The 18,368-nt window shown below is 42.2% G+C and overlaps 1 protein-coding gene across 4 annotated transcripts in view; it reads right to left on the reverse strand.

Annotated features, from left to right (window-relative positions):
- The window catches only part of MTMR2 (myotubularin related protein 2), a 75,779-nt gene that overhangs the window by 29,009 nt on the left and 28,402 nt on the right, over positions 1-18,368 (reverse strand). For all 4 annotated transcript variants that reach the window (XM_064170277.1, XM_064170261.1, XM_064170284.1 and 1 more), the window contains 3 exons: positions 5,395-5,470; positions 1,635-1,729; positions 1,349-1,459 (listed from right to left, as the gene is read on the reverse strand). In XM_064170277.1, coding sequence (XP_064026347.1) covers positions 1,349-1,459; positions 1,635-1,729; positions 5,395-5,440 — 252 coding nt within the window. In that variant the 5' untranslated portion in view covers positions 5,441-5,470. The remainder of the gene's footprint in view (positions 1-1,348; positions 1,460-1,634; positions 1,730-5,394; positions 5,471-18,368) is intronic.

Genomic DNA, 18,368 nt, shown 5'->3' on the forward strand with positions numbered 1-18,368 from the left:
ACAAAACTAAGATTAGCAAATTGGTTTCAGACAGAGAACATTTCAGGATGCATAAGCTGTAGCTCTAAGATTCTGTTGTTACTGCAATAAACTCCCTTGCATATCCTGGGCCAAGCAGACTGGCACATATATATATAAATATATATATCTATATATATATATCTCATATATATATATATATCATATATATGTATATACACACACCTCATAGATATATATACTCATGCCTCATTTTATATATATAGATAGATATTTATATATACCTCACATATATATATTTGGGTGTGTATATATGTATATATATATGCACCTTGTAAATGAATATTTGTGCTGTACAGGGCCAAGATATTCATTGTATAGTTTATGCCTGGGCTTCCCACCCAGAGAATCAACACTGTTGATCCATCCTCAAAACCTGAGTATGTGTGCAAACCTGGATATAGGAAGAATGGCAGAACTTTGGGAATCCAGATAGAAACAGGGAACAAATTAAGCTTGCCAGCATGAGCACTCCTATGTTAGCTAGGGAGCATCGTGACTGCAATAGGACAAGGGAGCAGCTGGATGATCTGGTACAGATTTTATCAGCTGCTCTTGAGTCAGCTCACCCACATCACAAAATCACAGAGCAGTTTGAGACTAATTTTCATTTCTTCTCTACCTGCCCTTATCCAGCAACTGGCATCTTTTCATCTTAGAGAGGGCTCTGACAAGAGCTGTAAGCAGTCTATGACCTACAAGGGTCAGAACCCATTTCTCCCCACATGGCCACAAAGGGGTCATGACATGGAGGAAAGCAGAAGTAAGGATTCAGGACTGGAGATGGTGGCTTTACCTATTCTGTGAGTCTATAATAAGTAGACATTAGGAGGTAAACTGTGATATTTTTTTTTTGCATTTCCAATGGTTCCAAGGGCTTGAGAGACCTCAAAGAAATGAAGCCTGGAGGAAGACTGAAGGCTATTTGTCAGGCCCTTACTTTAAAGAACAGCAACAGATGGACACAGGCTTATGACTCAGGGGGAAAGGTGCCCTTTTCTCAGACTTGAAATGCAGGTGGAATAGCCTGGTGGGCAATCCTGAGAACTGCATGAGTAGGATGCAGGCCTGAGCTTCCACTATGAAGAAAAGATATCACCTAGCATAAAATCCTGAATAAAGGTTTGGTTCTCGCCTTGAATGACTGGAGCTGGACAATCCCCCAAATTACTTTTAAATTCAGATGTTTTTTCAAGCATGTGAAGTCACACTGATTGAAATGCTCTGCAGAACTTCCTATAGCACTACACAGAAGAACTCCTAAAACATACAGCCCCTTTCCCCTGTTGTAGAACAGTGAGAAGTTTACCTTGCATACGATCTCCAGCCCATACGAATTCTCACCACGACTGGAAGCACCTCCAATTTTCTCCACTCTGTTGATTACACCTAAAGATGCATCTAGGACAAAAGGAGGGTCCTGTAGACAGTTGAAATTTGTGAGTTTATAGAGGGGAGGGGGGAAAAAGAATCCCCAGCTCCTACTTTCTTATGGCTATATTCCCAAACATATGACTCACACAGAGTTACTCTCAAAGAACAGTTAGATCTAAAGACTGAATAGCCAACAAAAGCAGATGGTTTCAAAAGCTTACCCGTTCCATGCTTTTAAAATACAGTCTATAATTGGTAACAGTTAGTGTTCCTCTGATTGCTCCAGTGAAGGGGCAGATGTAAGTAACATCCTTAGCTTAAAAAAAGAGGGAAAAAAAGTTGTTACTTTCATGGTTAATTTATAGGAGTAAAATTATGACAGCAACAATGTTTAAGGGCTCTGCTTTTCAGATGATGAAGTGAAAACAAGCTGGATCTGGCTTCTCGTCTACAGCTACCACGCAGGTTTCAGTTGTGTGGAGAAGGTAAGAGTCAGGGTATAAACTGAACTCCATCAAAGTACCATCACTGTAATCCTACATGTGCACAGAACTTCTTCCCCTGTAAAAAAGCCACCATTTAGCTGCAAACTGTTCACTCTTGCTGAGCAATGGATACATACTTCTGAAGCTGACAACAACCTGCATAAAAGCTAAGGATTGTCCACAAGCTGGCCTGTGCCACCAAGCACTGGAGAAAACGAGTTCTACATGTGGCTTCTAGGATGCTTGGGTCCTCCTTTGCATGCAGAGTTAGCCCTGGGATGAAGGCCCTGGTGTTAAAAGCCAGTGGAACTGCAGCAATTTGCATCATAAAATCACAGAATCGGTTCAGTTGTAAAGGATCTGCAAGGTCATCGAATCCAACCATTATCTAAGTCTGCCAAGTCTGGTAGCACATCTATGCTTCTTTTAAACACCTCCTGGGATGAGGATTCGACCACCTTTCTGGGAAGCCCATTTCAGTATTTGATAACCCTTTCAGTTCATGTTTCTTCTAACATCCAATTTAAAACTCCACTGGTGCAACTTGAAGCCATTTTCTCTTGTCCTATCATTTATTAATAGGGAGAAGACATCAACGTCTGCCTCACTCGAAACTCCTCTCAGGTAGCTGTAAAGAGTAACAAGGTCTCACTCCAGCCTTCTTTTCTCCAGAGCAATCAATCTCAGCTTCCTCTCAGCTGCTCCTCAAAAGACTTACTCTCTAGACCCTTCACTGCTTTGTTGCCTTTCTCTGGACCCACTCCAGCACCTCATTATCTTCCTTCCCCAAAACTAAATTCAGTACTGAAGGTGTGGCCTCAGCAGTGCCGAGTACAGCAGGGAAGTGTAGCAGCCATGAATCTGCACAGCACCCAATTGCTGGTGATTTTAAGTCTGAAGTCAGTGATCAAGTTACTCTGCAACAATTGAAATAGTTTTGAGTCTGAGTGGTGGTGACTCAAAACAGTCCCCCTCCCTAAAAGGCCTCAAACATTTCTCACTTGTTCCAACAAAAGGCAAGAGGCCCTGCTGGCTTTCTATAGCAAACACCTTCCCTAACTGCCTTTCTGTTTTACATCAATTAAAAATGGCAACATTTAAGTCATTCCATTCCTCTCCCCCCCCCACCATCCAGCAGTGACCTATCACATTTTCTGCCACTGAAGCAGCTGTCTGTGCTGTGGCAGTGGCTCACACTATCACCAAAACAACACTTTGAACACAGATCCTTTCAGAAGGAGACTCGCTGACCAGAGCTGCCCACTCCATAGAAGAACTCCCTGGACCATCTTAACATACTCAAGCCTCCAAAATCTAATAGGTTCATTTTGCAAGGGCTGAGTGAAGTCGGGAGGACAGCATGCCTCCCATGCAGGTGACAGCCACCATGCATGAAATGTGAGACTACTGGCCTGGCAGGTTAGGGAACTGAATTTCTTCTACATTTATCCTATGAGATTTAGCCAGGAGGAAAGAAGAAAGAGACTGCCTTACTCAAGGGCACTGGCAACTTGTATAACTGTATCACCCTCAAATCAGTTCTGCTTCTGCAGTCTTCATTGACTCTCCAAGATTTGGATATGGAGAAGGACCCTTAAAATATCAGGAGTGACTAGTTCAGAGTAGCACACACACACTAGCATTTACGTTATTTATTTCTCTCACTTGATATGCATTTATTTGAAGGACAATTAAACACAAAATGGTTTAATTAGAACTGGCCAAAAGCAAGTGTTTCATTATTGCCCAATTACTAATTGCTGCTTTTCAAAGATTAGCTTGATAGAGGTTTGAAAGCAGACTCATGAAGAATAATAAGGGTAAGGGCAGCCTGCCTGATTTTTCCATTAGAGTTCCCATTATCCAAAATGCAATTTCAGAATGTTTGAAAAAAAAGAAATAAAGCCAAACAGATCTGCTAAGAAGAGCAGTGTGCATTTACATGTGAAAAGGAAAAGGATTTCTGATTAAAGAGAAAAGGTGCTATAAAAATGCTTTCCAGGTAAGAAATCTCAGGCACAATCTCAAACGCTGCCAGCCTGTAAACCACATCACCTTTGGCATTTGCATTTTATTAGCCTGGTTTCCTAAGGAAACAATTTTACTTGATTATGTTGCACATGTACACATGCACCTACACACATAACTTGTCTGACCTTAACCTTACCACAGTCATATGACTTCAGCAGTCTCTATCTGATAAATAGGGATTGCCAAAGCATTAAGTTGCTTTGTTGTTTGTGGGAATGGATGCCAGGTAAAATAGAGGTTGTATTACAGCTACTACCAAGGGAAAGTCTAATAAGCTCAGGTTTTGGTAGATACAGGAGAGAGAAAGATAGTGGAAAGCAGGATTTACTAATTCCTCTGCTCTTATAGGGCAAATCTTACCCTAGATTATTGGGCTGGTTGAAGTAACTTTTCTTCCATTCCCTGTAAAATAATAATTTAAAAAAAGGACTAACATTTTGCCCTTTTTGGCAGTTTTAACATGAAATAATTATTGTTGAGGAATAAAAAAAGTATTTCCTTTTTGCTACCTTTAACTTCTTTCTGGACCAGGCAGCTGCTGTCTGGCCTACTCCAAAAACCACCGAGTCTTACAGACTTTTATGTGGCTCCTCACATCATTTCCTATCAGATAAAACAGTGGTAACTTTGATCTCTTAAACAATTTCCCAGGGAGCCCTTCAAAACACAGTCCTGCTTTCAGGGCTAACTATGCCTGTACAGTGAGTTAGATGTCAGTAGGCAGCACATGGCTGGAGTATAAGTCCAGAGTCTCTAGGAAAGGAGTAGAGAAAAGGACAGAACACTGAGGCAGAAGGATTTTTGCTTGGTTTTACATCATTTGGGTTCTTCTGTTGTCAGGTGGGTTGTTTTTTTTCTGAGATATTTTCAGTTTGGGTTTGGTTTTGTTTTTACTTTTAGGACTGAAGTTGCACTTTTTCCGTATCATTTTAAGAAGGTATCAAGAGGTGATGCAAAAATCTTTCACTGGAAATTAATGAGGAGATTTCATTTTGGAGTGGATCAGCAATCCTGTTCCATGTCAGAATGTTTAGATGATAAAGAAAAAGCCTTGTGTCCACGTGACAGCAAGATCTCTGCAACAGCACTGTATCCTTTCCAGCAATCTCTGACAGAGATTTGACACACAGTTGTGTTATGTCAATCTAAGAAGGTACCCTGTGGTGAGTACAGCCAGAAACAGTCAATCTGTGTCCACTCAGGAGGCAGATGTACAACCTACCTCATCACTCATGCTATGGTATGTTGAATTGCCTTGTATTTGCTACATGCTAAGAGAAGACATACAAAGAAGACATGCAGTTACTTTGACTCATGTGACACACAAGAACTTGATTAATGAAACAACTTGATCATGCTTCTCAACACATCAGCAATTTGCTGATGTAGGCCAGTGATGACCAAGATATTTTACTCTATGTCTGTTATTTGGTCAGCAACAGTAAGGAATTTCCTCTTCACATACCCATGTCTTTAATGGTTTCTCCTGGTAGCAAAGGTGGCTCTTCCATTTCAGCCAATTTATTGGTCTCCCTCAGGACCTGGGAAAAATATAAAGGTAGAAAAAAAACAATCTGCATGTTTTCATAAAACAAGAAGTTTATGCTTATCTGTAACAGATCAACAGTATCAAAGACAACAAATATTCAAAGATTTTGAGGTACTTATTGCCTAATGTCTCAGCCTCTGAAAGGTCAACATGAAGAACCTTCACATAGTCCTTAGGTATATCATTGGGAGGCACAAAAGCGTTTAAGGAAGGGTACTGGCAGTGGAGAATCTGTTCAAAACAGGTTCTGTGCTTTGGCAGCACACTTCCCAGGTGGCTCTTTCATGCTCCAACCATCTCCACTCCAGTCTACCATCACGAGTTAAACAGTTTGTCCACACAGTTTACACACACAATCAAAGGGATACTCTTTCCTGGCTGAAGTGAACATCTGTTACCATGATGCCATAAACCACTAAGTAGAACAACCTTGAGGGAAGTTAAAAAGGACATCTTGTCACATCACTATCTTCAGTGAGGGTCTGATGACTGTGAAGACCAAGCCTGATTTGGCTCAGGACTTGTTACATTTTAGGAAAGCACAGCTGCAAGTGTGAAAGCACAACCTGAGGTGACCCAGGTTAAGCTTATGTGGCCAAATGCACATAGGTTTAATCACATTGCCGATGCCTCGAACTGGCCAAATAACCACAACCACAGCAGCACACCAGTAACAAAGAGCAGTTAGTTCAGACTCTGCCTCATGCTGTGGCAACCACAAGACCTTGGGTTTTGAGTTGGCATGTATCCCACCTGGTGGAGACAGGCAGAAAGAGCTCGTGTCTGCTCACAATTGAATGTGCACTCACCCAGATGCCTGCTTTATCTTAACGTGAGGAAACAGAAAGAAATGTTTTAATTTGATATCAGGAAGTCCCTGCAAAGAATATTCAAAGACATGGCCTGAAGTGGCTCCCCAGAACCTGACAGACACATCTGTGGTCAACTTTCATTTAAGATCAAGTCAAAAGGAGAGCCTCAGGGAAGAAAAATTCTCAAAGCTACATGGGGAAAAAAAAAAAACCAAAACCCAACAAAACCACCAAAGCCCAAAGAAACTCCATCTCACAATAAAAGCACATTCCAGCATTTTCACACAACAGACTGACGTAGAGATGAAAAGATTAACAAGATCAAAGCCCTCCTGAGAACAAGATGTACATTTGAAAAAAAGGCATTCAAAGGGCTCTTAAAAAAAAAGAAATGAAGAATGTAGTAAGCACAGTCCTGGCTTCCTACCAAAAACCTCACAACTGCACCCACTTGGGCCAGCTGCAACCAGGGAGGCTGCCAGAGCAGCCAGACAGGGGTCTACAGGATGGGTAAAGGGAGCTCACAGTGGCAATAATGAACTTGTCAAAAGCTTCTCCTCCCCTGCGTCAGCAATACCCATAAAAACAAGGGTTTGCTGGTGTAACTAGCAGCAGTCTATGCTGAGGACTTCTTGTCAGCACAGCTGTCTTGGCCAAAGATCACACATCTAATGAAAACTCTGACTGATGGCCTCCCCAGCAAAAAGCCTGTGATGTAGACCCACTCTCAACTCCACTACGTTGACTCTGGCATTTGAGTAGCAGCCTTGAAATGAGCAGGGTAAGACCTGGATTATGCCAAAGGAGATGGAGGCTTCTGGCTAATTAGTTCATCAGTGGTGGTCATCTTTGTGGCTTTTTATCTTGAAAAGATGCAAATAAAAATACACTCTGCATTCAGGACATGATCACAACTTCTTTGAGAAGATCTGCACCCCGAGCAAGCAGGAGCTGCTTCTAGGATCACTCTGGTCAACAGCTGGACTCGCTGCTCTCCTGCAGATGTCCATGGGAGCACATCCAGTGGTAAACACTGGAGAACTGAGCTTTATTTTAAGCCAAAATAAATGTGAAGATACACAGAAAGCATCTGGTATGGCAAACAGCTGCTATTAGCACTAGGTGGGCAGCACTCAGGTGGATTTTAAACACTGTACTGTAGGAAGAGGAAAGAAGAAGGGAAGAGGCAGGCAACATGAAAGACAAGACCTCCATGTCAATACCACTCTGTACAGGGACGGTCGAAAGCTCTTTCAGTTTAGAAGCTGGCACTAATAAAATCCACTTGCTCAACTACACTCTCTGAGATGTGAAATCCCCAGAGGTTTAAATGGGGGAAGACCAAGAATGAAACCACTTTCCCCTCCTGCTGTGGGCTTGAATGGGGAACTGCAAAAGGCACCCTTCTCCCACTCCCACACGCGCATCAGTGGTGGGAAAGCCGGCGCTGGAATCTGGAACTGTGACTGGCTGGATTCTTCATGCCTGCTGGACACATTGTCTTGGAAAGAATTTAAACAGAGTGACCACAAAGTGCACGTGGGTCCATTGGGTACATTTTGATCCATTAGAGAGATTTCTCTGCAGCACCTGGCCCCAGCTCCTCCTCAGACTGGTGCATCCTGGCTTCCTGCTCCGTACCCTGTGCTGGAACGACCCTGCCTCTGCCATAAACCACTGCTGTTTGTAGGAGCACACCAGCAGTGCAGCTGCTCCTGAGCTGCCAAGGCAGTGCTGCTCCATGAGATCGGTCTTGTGGAAGCTGTGTCTACAGACCCTTTGACTTTGGTAGGTTCCATTTGCATTGGACTTCTACTGCGTGGTTCCACATTTGGACTGTAACTCGCAGTTTCCAGAGGCTGACACAAAGGAGATCCAGGGACTGTCTCCAGATCTCTACTCTGCCCTCATGCGTAAATCCCATGCTCTCTCAGCCTCTTCCCAGAGCTCTGGTCTGCCTCTGATTTCTAAGTGGGGTAAAGCTATCTTGTGGCTTAGCCTTTTTCATTTTCCAACTCCTAAATTACCAAAACTACCCATTCACATCCTTGTGAAAAATCCCGATCAAATTAGAACGTGTAAATAAAACATAACTAGTTTCCTGTAGAGTTTCAGGGTGGGGCTTCTTGGGAAAATTAAAATAACTGTATTTTTATAATTCCTGCCTCCTCAAATTAGTCTCAATCAAACAGGCAGTGGTCAGATGGCTTCCTGGAAGCACAGCATTTCAAGGTCGACAGCTTCTGCTCTGTTGCCTTCCACCACACTCCCTCCTATTTTTAAAAATGTCTTCTTTTTTTTGGTGCAGAGTTGAGAACTAAACTGATTTTAACCATTCCTCAACTGACCTCAGACACATGACCTACCTCTGGTAACAGCACCAACTACCTCCATGGCAATTTCAAAGTTGGCACAAGCACATCTCCCTTGGGTAACTATCATCATTCCCAAGAGGCTGATACAGACATGGTCAGAAACCCCAGAAGAAATACTCCTCTGGTGTGCTGGTCTTTGCAGCATTTGCTCAGCTCTAGATCTTGAGAGATCCTCCATCCTCCTAGTTAGAATGTGAGCACATGAAATCCATCCTGGCAGAAAGTGAGAAATGAATGGTGGGCATTTTCCTGAAACTCATCTCCATCAATGGCTCCTTAAAATTGATTCAGGGAAATGCAATCTGTCTGCAGCTGACAACACATGCAGCATGCACAGAAGACATCTGGGAGAGTGCTAAAGGACAGGGGTAGCAAGAGAGAGTAAAAGTGGGTGGACAAGGAAAGGAGAGTTTTGGAAACAGATCAAGGGGTAAGAATAGCATAGGGCAATGCACACAGAGCTCTGGGAGGAAGCCAGCACCACAGATGGACCCTCTGGCCCTTATACGACTAAAGTCTTTCCTATTTTACTGCCAACTCCCCCTCCTCCTCCTCAAATCCCAAAATGGTTCATGAAACTGTGAGAAAAAGCTTTTTTTGTGCATTAGCCTATTTTCAAAACTCTAAAAATAACACCCCTGGGCCCAGGTTTAGCCCTTTGCTAATCTTGCAAAATGAAATTATGAGCTCCATTGAGGCAAGGAGGCAGGTAGGGAGCCAGGGACACAACTGTGACAGCCTGGCTGGCAGGAAAGTGACGTCTGGCTACTGATGCATTAACGCTATATATATATATCTGTAACTGAAATCTTCCACCTCTGTGTGCCTCAGACTTTCAAATTGCTTGGTGGGAACAAAAAGCAAAAAGTGCTTAGAGATCTGCAGTGAAGGTCACAGCCAATGCTGAGCAGAATCTGCGTTACTTAGGTTAGGACCACGCTGACACAGAGCCACGCACTGGCTGTATCTATCTGCCACAACCACCACCAAGATGGGCTCTCTAAGAAACAAATGCAACCACCAAAAATCAACAGACTGCTTTGCCTTCTAAGCCAGACAAGGTCTTTCTTATCTTTTTCCTGTAAAACGTTGCATTCAGTAACTGAATCCTTTGGGAATTAAGAGTTTAGCTACACAACAGAACAGGTTTGGGTTTTTTCTGTCTTCTTTTACTGAGTGACATCATCTACCCATTCCAACCATTAGCAGCTCTGTCTCTAGATAAAACAGTTATCTGGGAGTACCTTAGCACCTAAATACAAGTCCTGCCTCAGCTCAGAGAGGGTGTGAGGACTGCATGTCACCACCTACCTTTGTTCTCTGCTCAAGCAGTGACTTGGCAGAGCAAACCCACACTTGGCTATATTTAACAACTGCTTCTCTTACTCCAGGTTCCACCTTGTGTTAGCTCCAGCCCACTTAGCCATGGCAGAAAGCACACAGCTCTCTCACACTCTCCCACCTTCTGCACCCAGGGCAGGGCAACCCTCATGCTCTATTACTGAAAACCCCCGGATCTGAGCAACAAAATGATCATCTCCTTCGTCTGCACGTATGGTGTCAGGAAGAGTTTAGATCCTGCTAAAACCGTACTGCTCCCTGCCTCATCCTTTACCTCCTCACACTGTGATTCAGGGTACTGCAGTTCTGCCAAGCCTCTTCATCCATGTGTGCACACTAAGTCCCAACACAGCAGCCAGCATGCTGCTCCAAAAATCCCACTCCTGATCCATGTCCCTGCATGACTCACGCACATACCTCATCCCAAGCAGCTACAGCCAACTCAGGCCAGTAGAGAGATGTGCTGTACCCCAAGTACATGGTCTCAGAGGTCTGTGCATTGCTGAACACCATCCAGAAGGACACACGAGGGTTCATGAAATTCTTTGTTCAGGGTTTGCTTTTGTGTGTGATGTAGTATATTTACCTTCTGTATTGCCTGTGAGGTGTTTGCCTGCCAACAGAGCTACACAGCCAGGATAACAACACACATCCTGCGCTGGCTGAGACCAAGCCAGGACTGCCTCCTCCTACCCACTGTACCAGTGTTGCAATTGCTCCTGCACCTTCTTCAGTCAAGATGCCTGCAGTCACTTCATGTCTCTAATTGATATTTTCTCATAACATGGATCATTTCTCCAGGACTGGCTTAGGGTGTGACTCCATGAATGAAGGTGTGGAAATCCAGGCCAAGGGAGGGAGAACAGTTGGGACTGACTAGAGACCATGACTTTGTCCCTGTCCCTGAACAATGTCTGCAGTTCAAGCCTTCAAATAGCAAAGAGGCATGAAGACAGCACCTGAGATCACTTCTAGCCATTTTTGCAGTTATCCTGTTCTACCTTCTCCAGAATATTTGAGACCTGAAACTAACAAAGTCAGAATTGTTTGCCTTTCTCCAACTTGAAGGGAGACTACAAGTTCGTGTTATTCAATCGCTGTGTAAATTTTCCCAAGTCTGCAAGAGAGTCTTCTATTGTGAAACACAAGCAGAATGAGCTGAAGACAGGGCCTGGGTTTAGACAAAGTTAAAAAGTACCCTTTTTGTGACTTTTCTTTTTCCTCCTCTGAGTTAATCCCTCCTTGATAACCTCCTACACACTCCAAATCATTCTGTGCATTCCAAACAGATCTGTTACGCATAAAGGCATAGTACTGGTGCAATATGTCCAACCTGACACTGTGACCACCTTGATCCTGCATTATCCCTTTCCCCAAACCCACATCTGCCCCATCTATTCAAAAAATGAGCTCTCCAGGCTTGCAGCTGCTTTTATTCCAGCTACACACAGTCCTGTTTTGAGTCTCTTTCAGCAGGAAGCCAGTCTCTTAACTGCTCTCTTGACATAAACATATATAATCTGTCCGTACAGACAAACTTCACACACACACAAAATCCCTTTGCAGCTGCAAGCCTCTGAACTCATAGGTTTGGCAATGGTCAGTAGCAACAGGCAGGGACAAGAGCATGCACGTTGTACATGTGTGTGTGCAAGAATACACATATAGAATTAGCAGCACTTAAAGATGTGTAGCTTTCCAAATTATGGCTGAAATAAGGATTTGAAAACCAACAGCTGAGTGAAAGATTTTATCTTCTACAGGAAAATATTATACTTCCAATTTTAATGGACTACCAGGGAATGTTCTGCTTGTAGTTAATATAGCCAAACTTTCCTTCCTCCTACACACCATTAAAGAAAAAAAGAAAAGCTTTTTCTCTCAAGGACTAGGACATGATTAAATGCACTCCTGAATCAGCACTCTTGCCACTGTGCCAGCAGGGTAGTCAGTAAAGTGCAGGAATATCTATTTCATTTCATCTGAGCTAGGCACTCTGTTCAGTCAGTGGAAAGAAAACCCAGAAGACCTTTAGGATGAGTGCTCATCTCCCCATCAAAGGCTGAGAACTACAGTAAGTAACTCTGATGTAGATATCCACACCTGGTAAGGCAAACTCCATTTCCAGTGCTTCACTGTGGCCAGTGCAGCAGTGCCTAATCTCCTGGACATTCCAATACAACCAAGTAGTCACAACCTGTACTTTGCAGAGAGATCAAAATTTTGTGCAGAGAGGCAGGGGGAGTATGAGCCAGTTCAGACTAAAGAAACAGCACAAACTTCATTAAAACAGGCATGACTCAAAAGTCTGCGGGACAAGTCTCAGCAGCTGAGTTACCAGAGACAGCTTTTAGGTTAGAGCTAGCTTCTTACTGCTGGAGAATCACAAGAGGAAAGTCATCTTTTATGGAAAGGCTAAGCTCTAGCATTATCTTTACAATTACTGAATCACAGAATGGTTAGGGGTTGGAAGGGACCTCTGGAGATCACTGAGTTCAAACCCCATGCAAGTGCAGGATCACCTAAAGCAGATCACATAGGAACACATCCAGCCAGACCTTGAAAGTCTCCAGAAACAGAGACTCTACCTCCTCTCTAAGCAGCCCATTCCAGTGTTCTGCCACCTACAAAGTAAAGAAGTTTCTCCTCATGTTTAGATGGAACTTCCTATGTTCAAGTTTATATCCATTACCTCTTGTCCCACCACTGGGGATCACTGAGAAGAGTCTGGCCCCTTTTTCATGACACCCACACCGTAAACATCTGCAAGCATTAGTAAGATCCACCCTCAGCCTCCTCTTCTCCAAGCTGAACAGACCCAGCTCTATCAGCCTTAATAAGGTATTTTATTTGCAAACCAAGAGCAAAACATCTACACTTAGATAACCAATCTTTTTCTCCTTTCAAATGCCTTTTGCTAGTCTCAGACCATGCTCACTTATTCCCTCTCCTGAATTACCATTGCCACCATCCCTTTTCTTTTTCACAGTTGTTGCTGTGAGAGTCAAAAGGACATTGCCACTATGGCAGGTGTATCAAGATGGATCAATAACTCCTCAACAGTGTAAAAACCTTTAAAACAAAACAGATAGAGATGATCTTTCCGTTCATCTCAAAAATAAACCCACAAAGTCTAATTCTGTCCAGCTGATGTCCACAGAAACTACACAAGTAGCATGAATATGTGCAGAATCAAGACCCATTTGCTTATTTGGGATAATTTTTCGTTAAGTACACTGGTTTCTTCTCTAACTATTTCTGACAACAAAAAAAGGGCACATTTTTCCTAGCATTTTGCTGCTTATATGCTGCTGCTGCCTTCTGGGTGCTCAATTAGGACTGCAAAACATTAGTTGTGTTTACGTGACAAATCCTCCTGTAGACTGCAAACACAGTACTGTTTTGGAGAGATTTTTCAGCTGCCATTTAGAGCTATTTGAAGTGTACTTTGAGAAAATTTATCTGTTATCAATCCTACTGAAAATGCAGTAATACACAAATCTAGCAAGTTAATGGATTTTGCTGGTGGTTTTTGAGTCATTAAGAATACCTCACCAAAATTACTACGGAAGAGGAGGACTGAGGCATGGTTTTTTTTCTGAGGACTATGATTTCTGAGGATGAAAAACTATATTCAGACCAGTGAAATATTAATTGCAGGGAAATGCTTTTGTGTCTTACTCTTTTAGGATATTAGAAGTTCAAAGGGGGAAAGACAAAGCACCGTGGGCGCATAAATCATTTCAGAATAGCACACAGAGAATTAAGTGTACTGTTCAAAGACCACATCAAACCCATCCAACTTCTAAGAGAGCACTCAGCCAAAGAAGGCTTCCTAGCTTGGTTAAAAAAAAAAACCAACATAATGCAAGAGGCACTGACTTCCCAAGAAAACGTTCTTATAACAGACCATCTATTCCACTGAAGATAATAACCACATAGAATGTACACTGCAATTGCCTTTTAACTGTGCTTTCCTGACACAACTAAAACAACAAATCACAAACTGTGATCTCTACTCACCATATACACTTTGTGAAAGTATAACCACAAACTGTGATCTCTACTCACCATATACACTTTGTGAAAGTATAACCACAAACTGTGATCTCTACTCACCATATACACTTTGTGAAAGTAGAATCTCAAACTGTGATCTCTACTCACCATATACACTTTGTGAAAGTAGAATCTCAAACTGTGATCTCTACTCACCATATACACTTTGTGAAAGTAGAATCACAAACTGTGATCTCTACTCACCATATACACTTTGTGAAAGTAGAATCACAAACTGTGATCTCTACTCACCATATACACTTTGTGAAAGTATAACCACAAACTGTGATCTCTACTCACCATATACACTTTGTGAAAGTATAACCACAAACTGTGATCTCTACTCACCATATACACTTTGTGAAAGTATAACCACAAACTGTGATCTCTACTCACCATATACACTTTGTGAAAGTAGAATCACAAACTGTGATCTCTACTCACCATATACACTTTGTGAAAGTAGAATCACAAACTGATCTCTACTCACCATATACACTCTGTGAAAGTATAACCACAAACTGTGATCTCTACTCACCATATACACTTTGTGAAAGTAGAATCACAAACTGATCTCTACTCACCATATACACTCTGTGAAAGTAGAATCACAAACTGATCTCTACTCACCATATACACTTTGTGAAAGTATAAAGAGGCTTGAAAAATCACTTTTTTTACTTACCACTGTCTTGAAAATCCTTTAGAAGAATCTGAAGACTAGTGTATTTAAAAGAAAAGCACTACAGACAGCAGGGTGACATGAAGGAACTGGCCTGCAGAAGAAAGTAGCCACCATGCAGTGTTTCCCTGCATTTTTCTACTTCTGTTTCTCACACAAAGTACTTCGCCTCTCAAACCCCAGTGTCCAGTGATGAAGAACAGTCTCTGTGGGCTGATGAATCTCCTGGGCCCTCACTGCACATGCACAAGGCAAAGCTCAGAAGCTCAAAGGAACACATTGTTGAGGGCCACTTGTTCAACCACGGCTGGCTTGTCTCTTCAAGTTTGTATGGCTTGGTGCCGCAAGACAATTCCCTCATTAGGCTCCAACAGAAAGTCGTCACTGACTCAACACAGCAACGTTCCCTGGCACAGAAGGTTGCAGATATTATCTATTCAGGCAAGTCCAACATTTTTTAATACAGGACTTTCTTCAGTGCCAAGGGTTCCACATACATCTTGAATGATAAGAGCTCTGTTTCATTCCCCAATGACTGCTCAAAGCTTCGGACAGCACACTAGCCTGCCTGACTTTGGGGTTTGTTTTTTTGTTTAGCAAACAATTAAGAAAATAGATGAAAGCTTTCAAGGAAAACATTAAACCAGTTCAGTGAAGTTCATATCAGCAGTCTTAAGTAACAGAAAAAAAACTATAATCAAAGAGAGTTATAAATCCTACCAACGAAAATAAGATTCTATGATTCTAAGTCACAGAAAACTCTCTGCCACCAAGAATTTCACTTTGAAGTTCAGTGATATGTTAGATAAGGATTCAAGATACAAGTAATTAGACATTTACAATGAGTAAACAAGCATGCATACAAAGATGGTAAAATTCAGTGCAAAAACATCTACAGAAAATCAAATCTTGGCAGGTACTGCATGCAGTCACAAACCTGCATGCTCTTTTTAAATACCATGCTTGTTCATTCCTGCCTGATTTGTGCTTCAATCTACAGAACCATGACTAGGTGGGGGGAAGTCACCTCTTACCCAGTTTCACTCAGCAAAAGAAGAATCCTTGCACTTCGTGGCTAGGAGAAATACGGCAGTCAATTAGGAAGAGCTGAAAATATTTTTGAGGAACATATGAAGGCCATTTGCTTATTCTCCTCTAGTTTTCCATGCCTAATAGATGGCAATCATAAATGCTTCCAGAGATTTCTTTCACTGTACAGCACTCGGGTACCTCTATACAAAAGAATTAGCAATGCTTGCTGTCTTTGCTCTCTTCTAAGCAGATGAGCACTTAGGGAGTATTATTTCCATGTAGAGGAGACAGAAAACTGACTGCATCTGGCTTTCCCTCCCCATCTAATTTGCATGAAATCAATATTTTGTAACTCAAAGGTTGGCTACTCTGTGGTTTTGTTTCCTTGAAAGGGGGAGGTGCAGAAAAGGGACCAAGATTTTCTACCTCTTAGGACAGTTTAAAAGACAAAGATTGCAATTCCCATGAAATATACAGCATTTACAATCATGGAAACTGGAGCCCTAGAAAAACACAGCAATGGCAGGGGCTAAATTCCAGTCACTCATGGGGCTGTCCTGGAATGACCATGCTCATGGACAAGGGCATCATTCATTCTCCAGAACCAGTCCATTATGCCTTTGTTCATCGACAGCTTAATGCTCCAGAGAGGAAAGGACATCCATTTCCAACACATAAGCAAGCAATTTGTAAGACCAAAATCAGAATTTTGAGAAGCTGAAAATGTTTTTCCCCTTAAGATTTTTCCTGCTTTTTCTCTGTCACTCCTTAAGTCTCTCTGCTTGATACTTTTGGTAATAGAAAGCATCACCTCTCCTTGGATTTGACCCCTGCTTCATCCCTGTGTGCAAGGGACCTGTGGAAATACTACATGCAGATCACATAATGACTACTACTGCCTGTACCAAATAAAACTGCACTCCTGTACACCCAACAAAAACATGAGGTGCATCTCTTTGTAAGAATACAACTGAGTCCAAAGTGACGATGCAGACAAGCATATGTAGCCAAGTCTTCACACAGTGACAGTAAAGAGATTAACTGTTTATTTAATGTCACTGCTGTATCACCAGTTCACATCTATCCAAGTCTTCTGTGACCACAGGTCAATTATATTCACCATCTGGTGGCTTGTGCAATATGGTCTGTAATTTAATAGCAGTCACAGTCCAGTGCTCTGGGAAGGAAAGCTTGCACCACACAAGACATGCATTTGCTGTGAACTAGTCTTCTTACAGGCAATCCCACATGAAGAGTCAAGAGCCAGTCCAAAACAGGAATACTTATCCCCATACATCATTAAGTGAGGGACAGAGCTGATTGGCAGGACAGGGAGTCTTCAACTGCCCTGGAGGTGCTCAAGCAGAGGGTTTTTTTTTCCCATGATTTAGTGCTTCCAAGCTAGCATAATTCACTAACTAATAAGCCCCTTAAAAGCAAAACTAAAAAAAACATTGCTTAAACAAGTGCTTAAAGTTCAAAAAGTGATAGGACTCTCTAAGCCCAGCTCTTGTTGAACATGTGTTACACATAACCAAAGCCTGACACACTTCCTGCGTTGGCAGGGAGATAGCAGTGGGAATGCTCACTAAGGCTACTTTTAGTGATTTACAGCATACTGGAGGAAAGGAGGGGGGATCACATCTTTCTTCAACATGTTTTTCTACTAACAATATATATGTTTTACATAAAACTCGTCTAAGTCACTTTGCACTAAGGCTAGAATAAAGCAACACAAAGGTGGTAAAGTCAGTGACTGGCATTTCAGTTAATCCTGCCCTACGTAACTGGAGGGACAGGATTTACCTCAATTTTAGGTCTACATCTGGAGGAATTACCATGAACTCCTCTCACAGTCAGAGGTGGCAAACACAGCAGATTTTCAAATGAGACAACACTGCACTGCACTCGAACACAGCTAAATCTGAGATCCACTCTAATAACTCCTGACCCTCAAATACAGTTCACAACATCCTGCAGCAAGGACCTCCCTATCTCACCTATATGATGTTCTCACCTAGTGTAGGCATTTCCTTAAAGTCAAGATAAATCAGATCACAAACAACCTGTTTCTTTCCATCAGCTGCAAAAGAATTGGGGTTGTCTAGCTTGAATGCAGAATTTCTCAAGCAGACTTCATCCAGAAGACCTAAGGAGACAGAGGTGCCTTAGAAGCAGAAGGCTCTTTCATAGACCTTTCGTTATGTATCAGTTAAGTAACTTACAAAATAAACTACACAGACTTGTCCACAATCTCCAACCATACACACCATGGATAACAAATTAAAGTTATGAAAGCAACTCTCTTCCCTTTTCTAACCTTCAAGTTCTGAGTATATTATGATAATGTTCTTTCATCTCAAATAGACCCATTACAAATCCACTAATTCCCTGTAAATCAAAGGAAAAAAATTATTATGGAAGGAGTACAGAATCAGGAAGGATGTACACATGCTTGTAAAATACTTTGCTGGACCTCAGAGAAATACTTTTGCCCTCAGAGAGAAGAGTAGTTTAGAGGTCATCAACAGCAATGCCAAGAGCAGTGATTTGAACACCTTTTCTAAAACTCACACAACTAAGCAGGTG

This window comes from Pogoniulus pusillus, chromosome 3 (assembly GCF_015220805.1).
Source record: "Pogoniulus pusillus isolate bPogPus1 chromosome 3, bPogPus1.pri, whole genome shotgun sequence".
In the NCBI taxonomy this organism is placed as follows: domain Eukaryota; kingdom Metazoa; phylum Chordata; class Aves; order Piciformes; family Lybiidae; genus Pogoniulus; species Pogoniulus pusillus.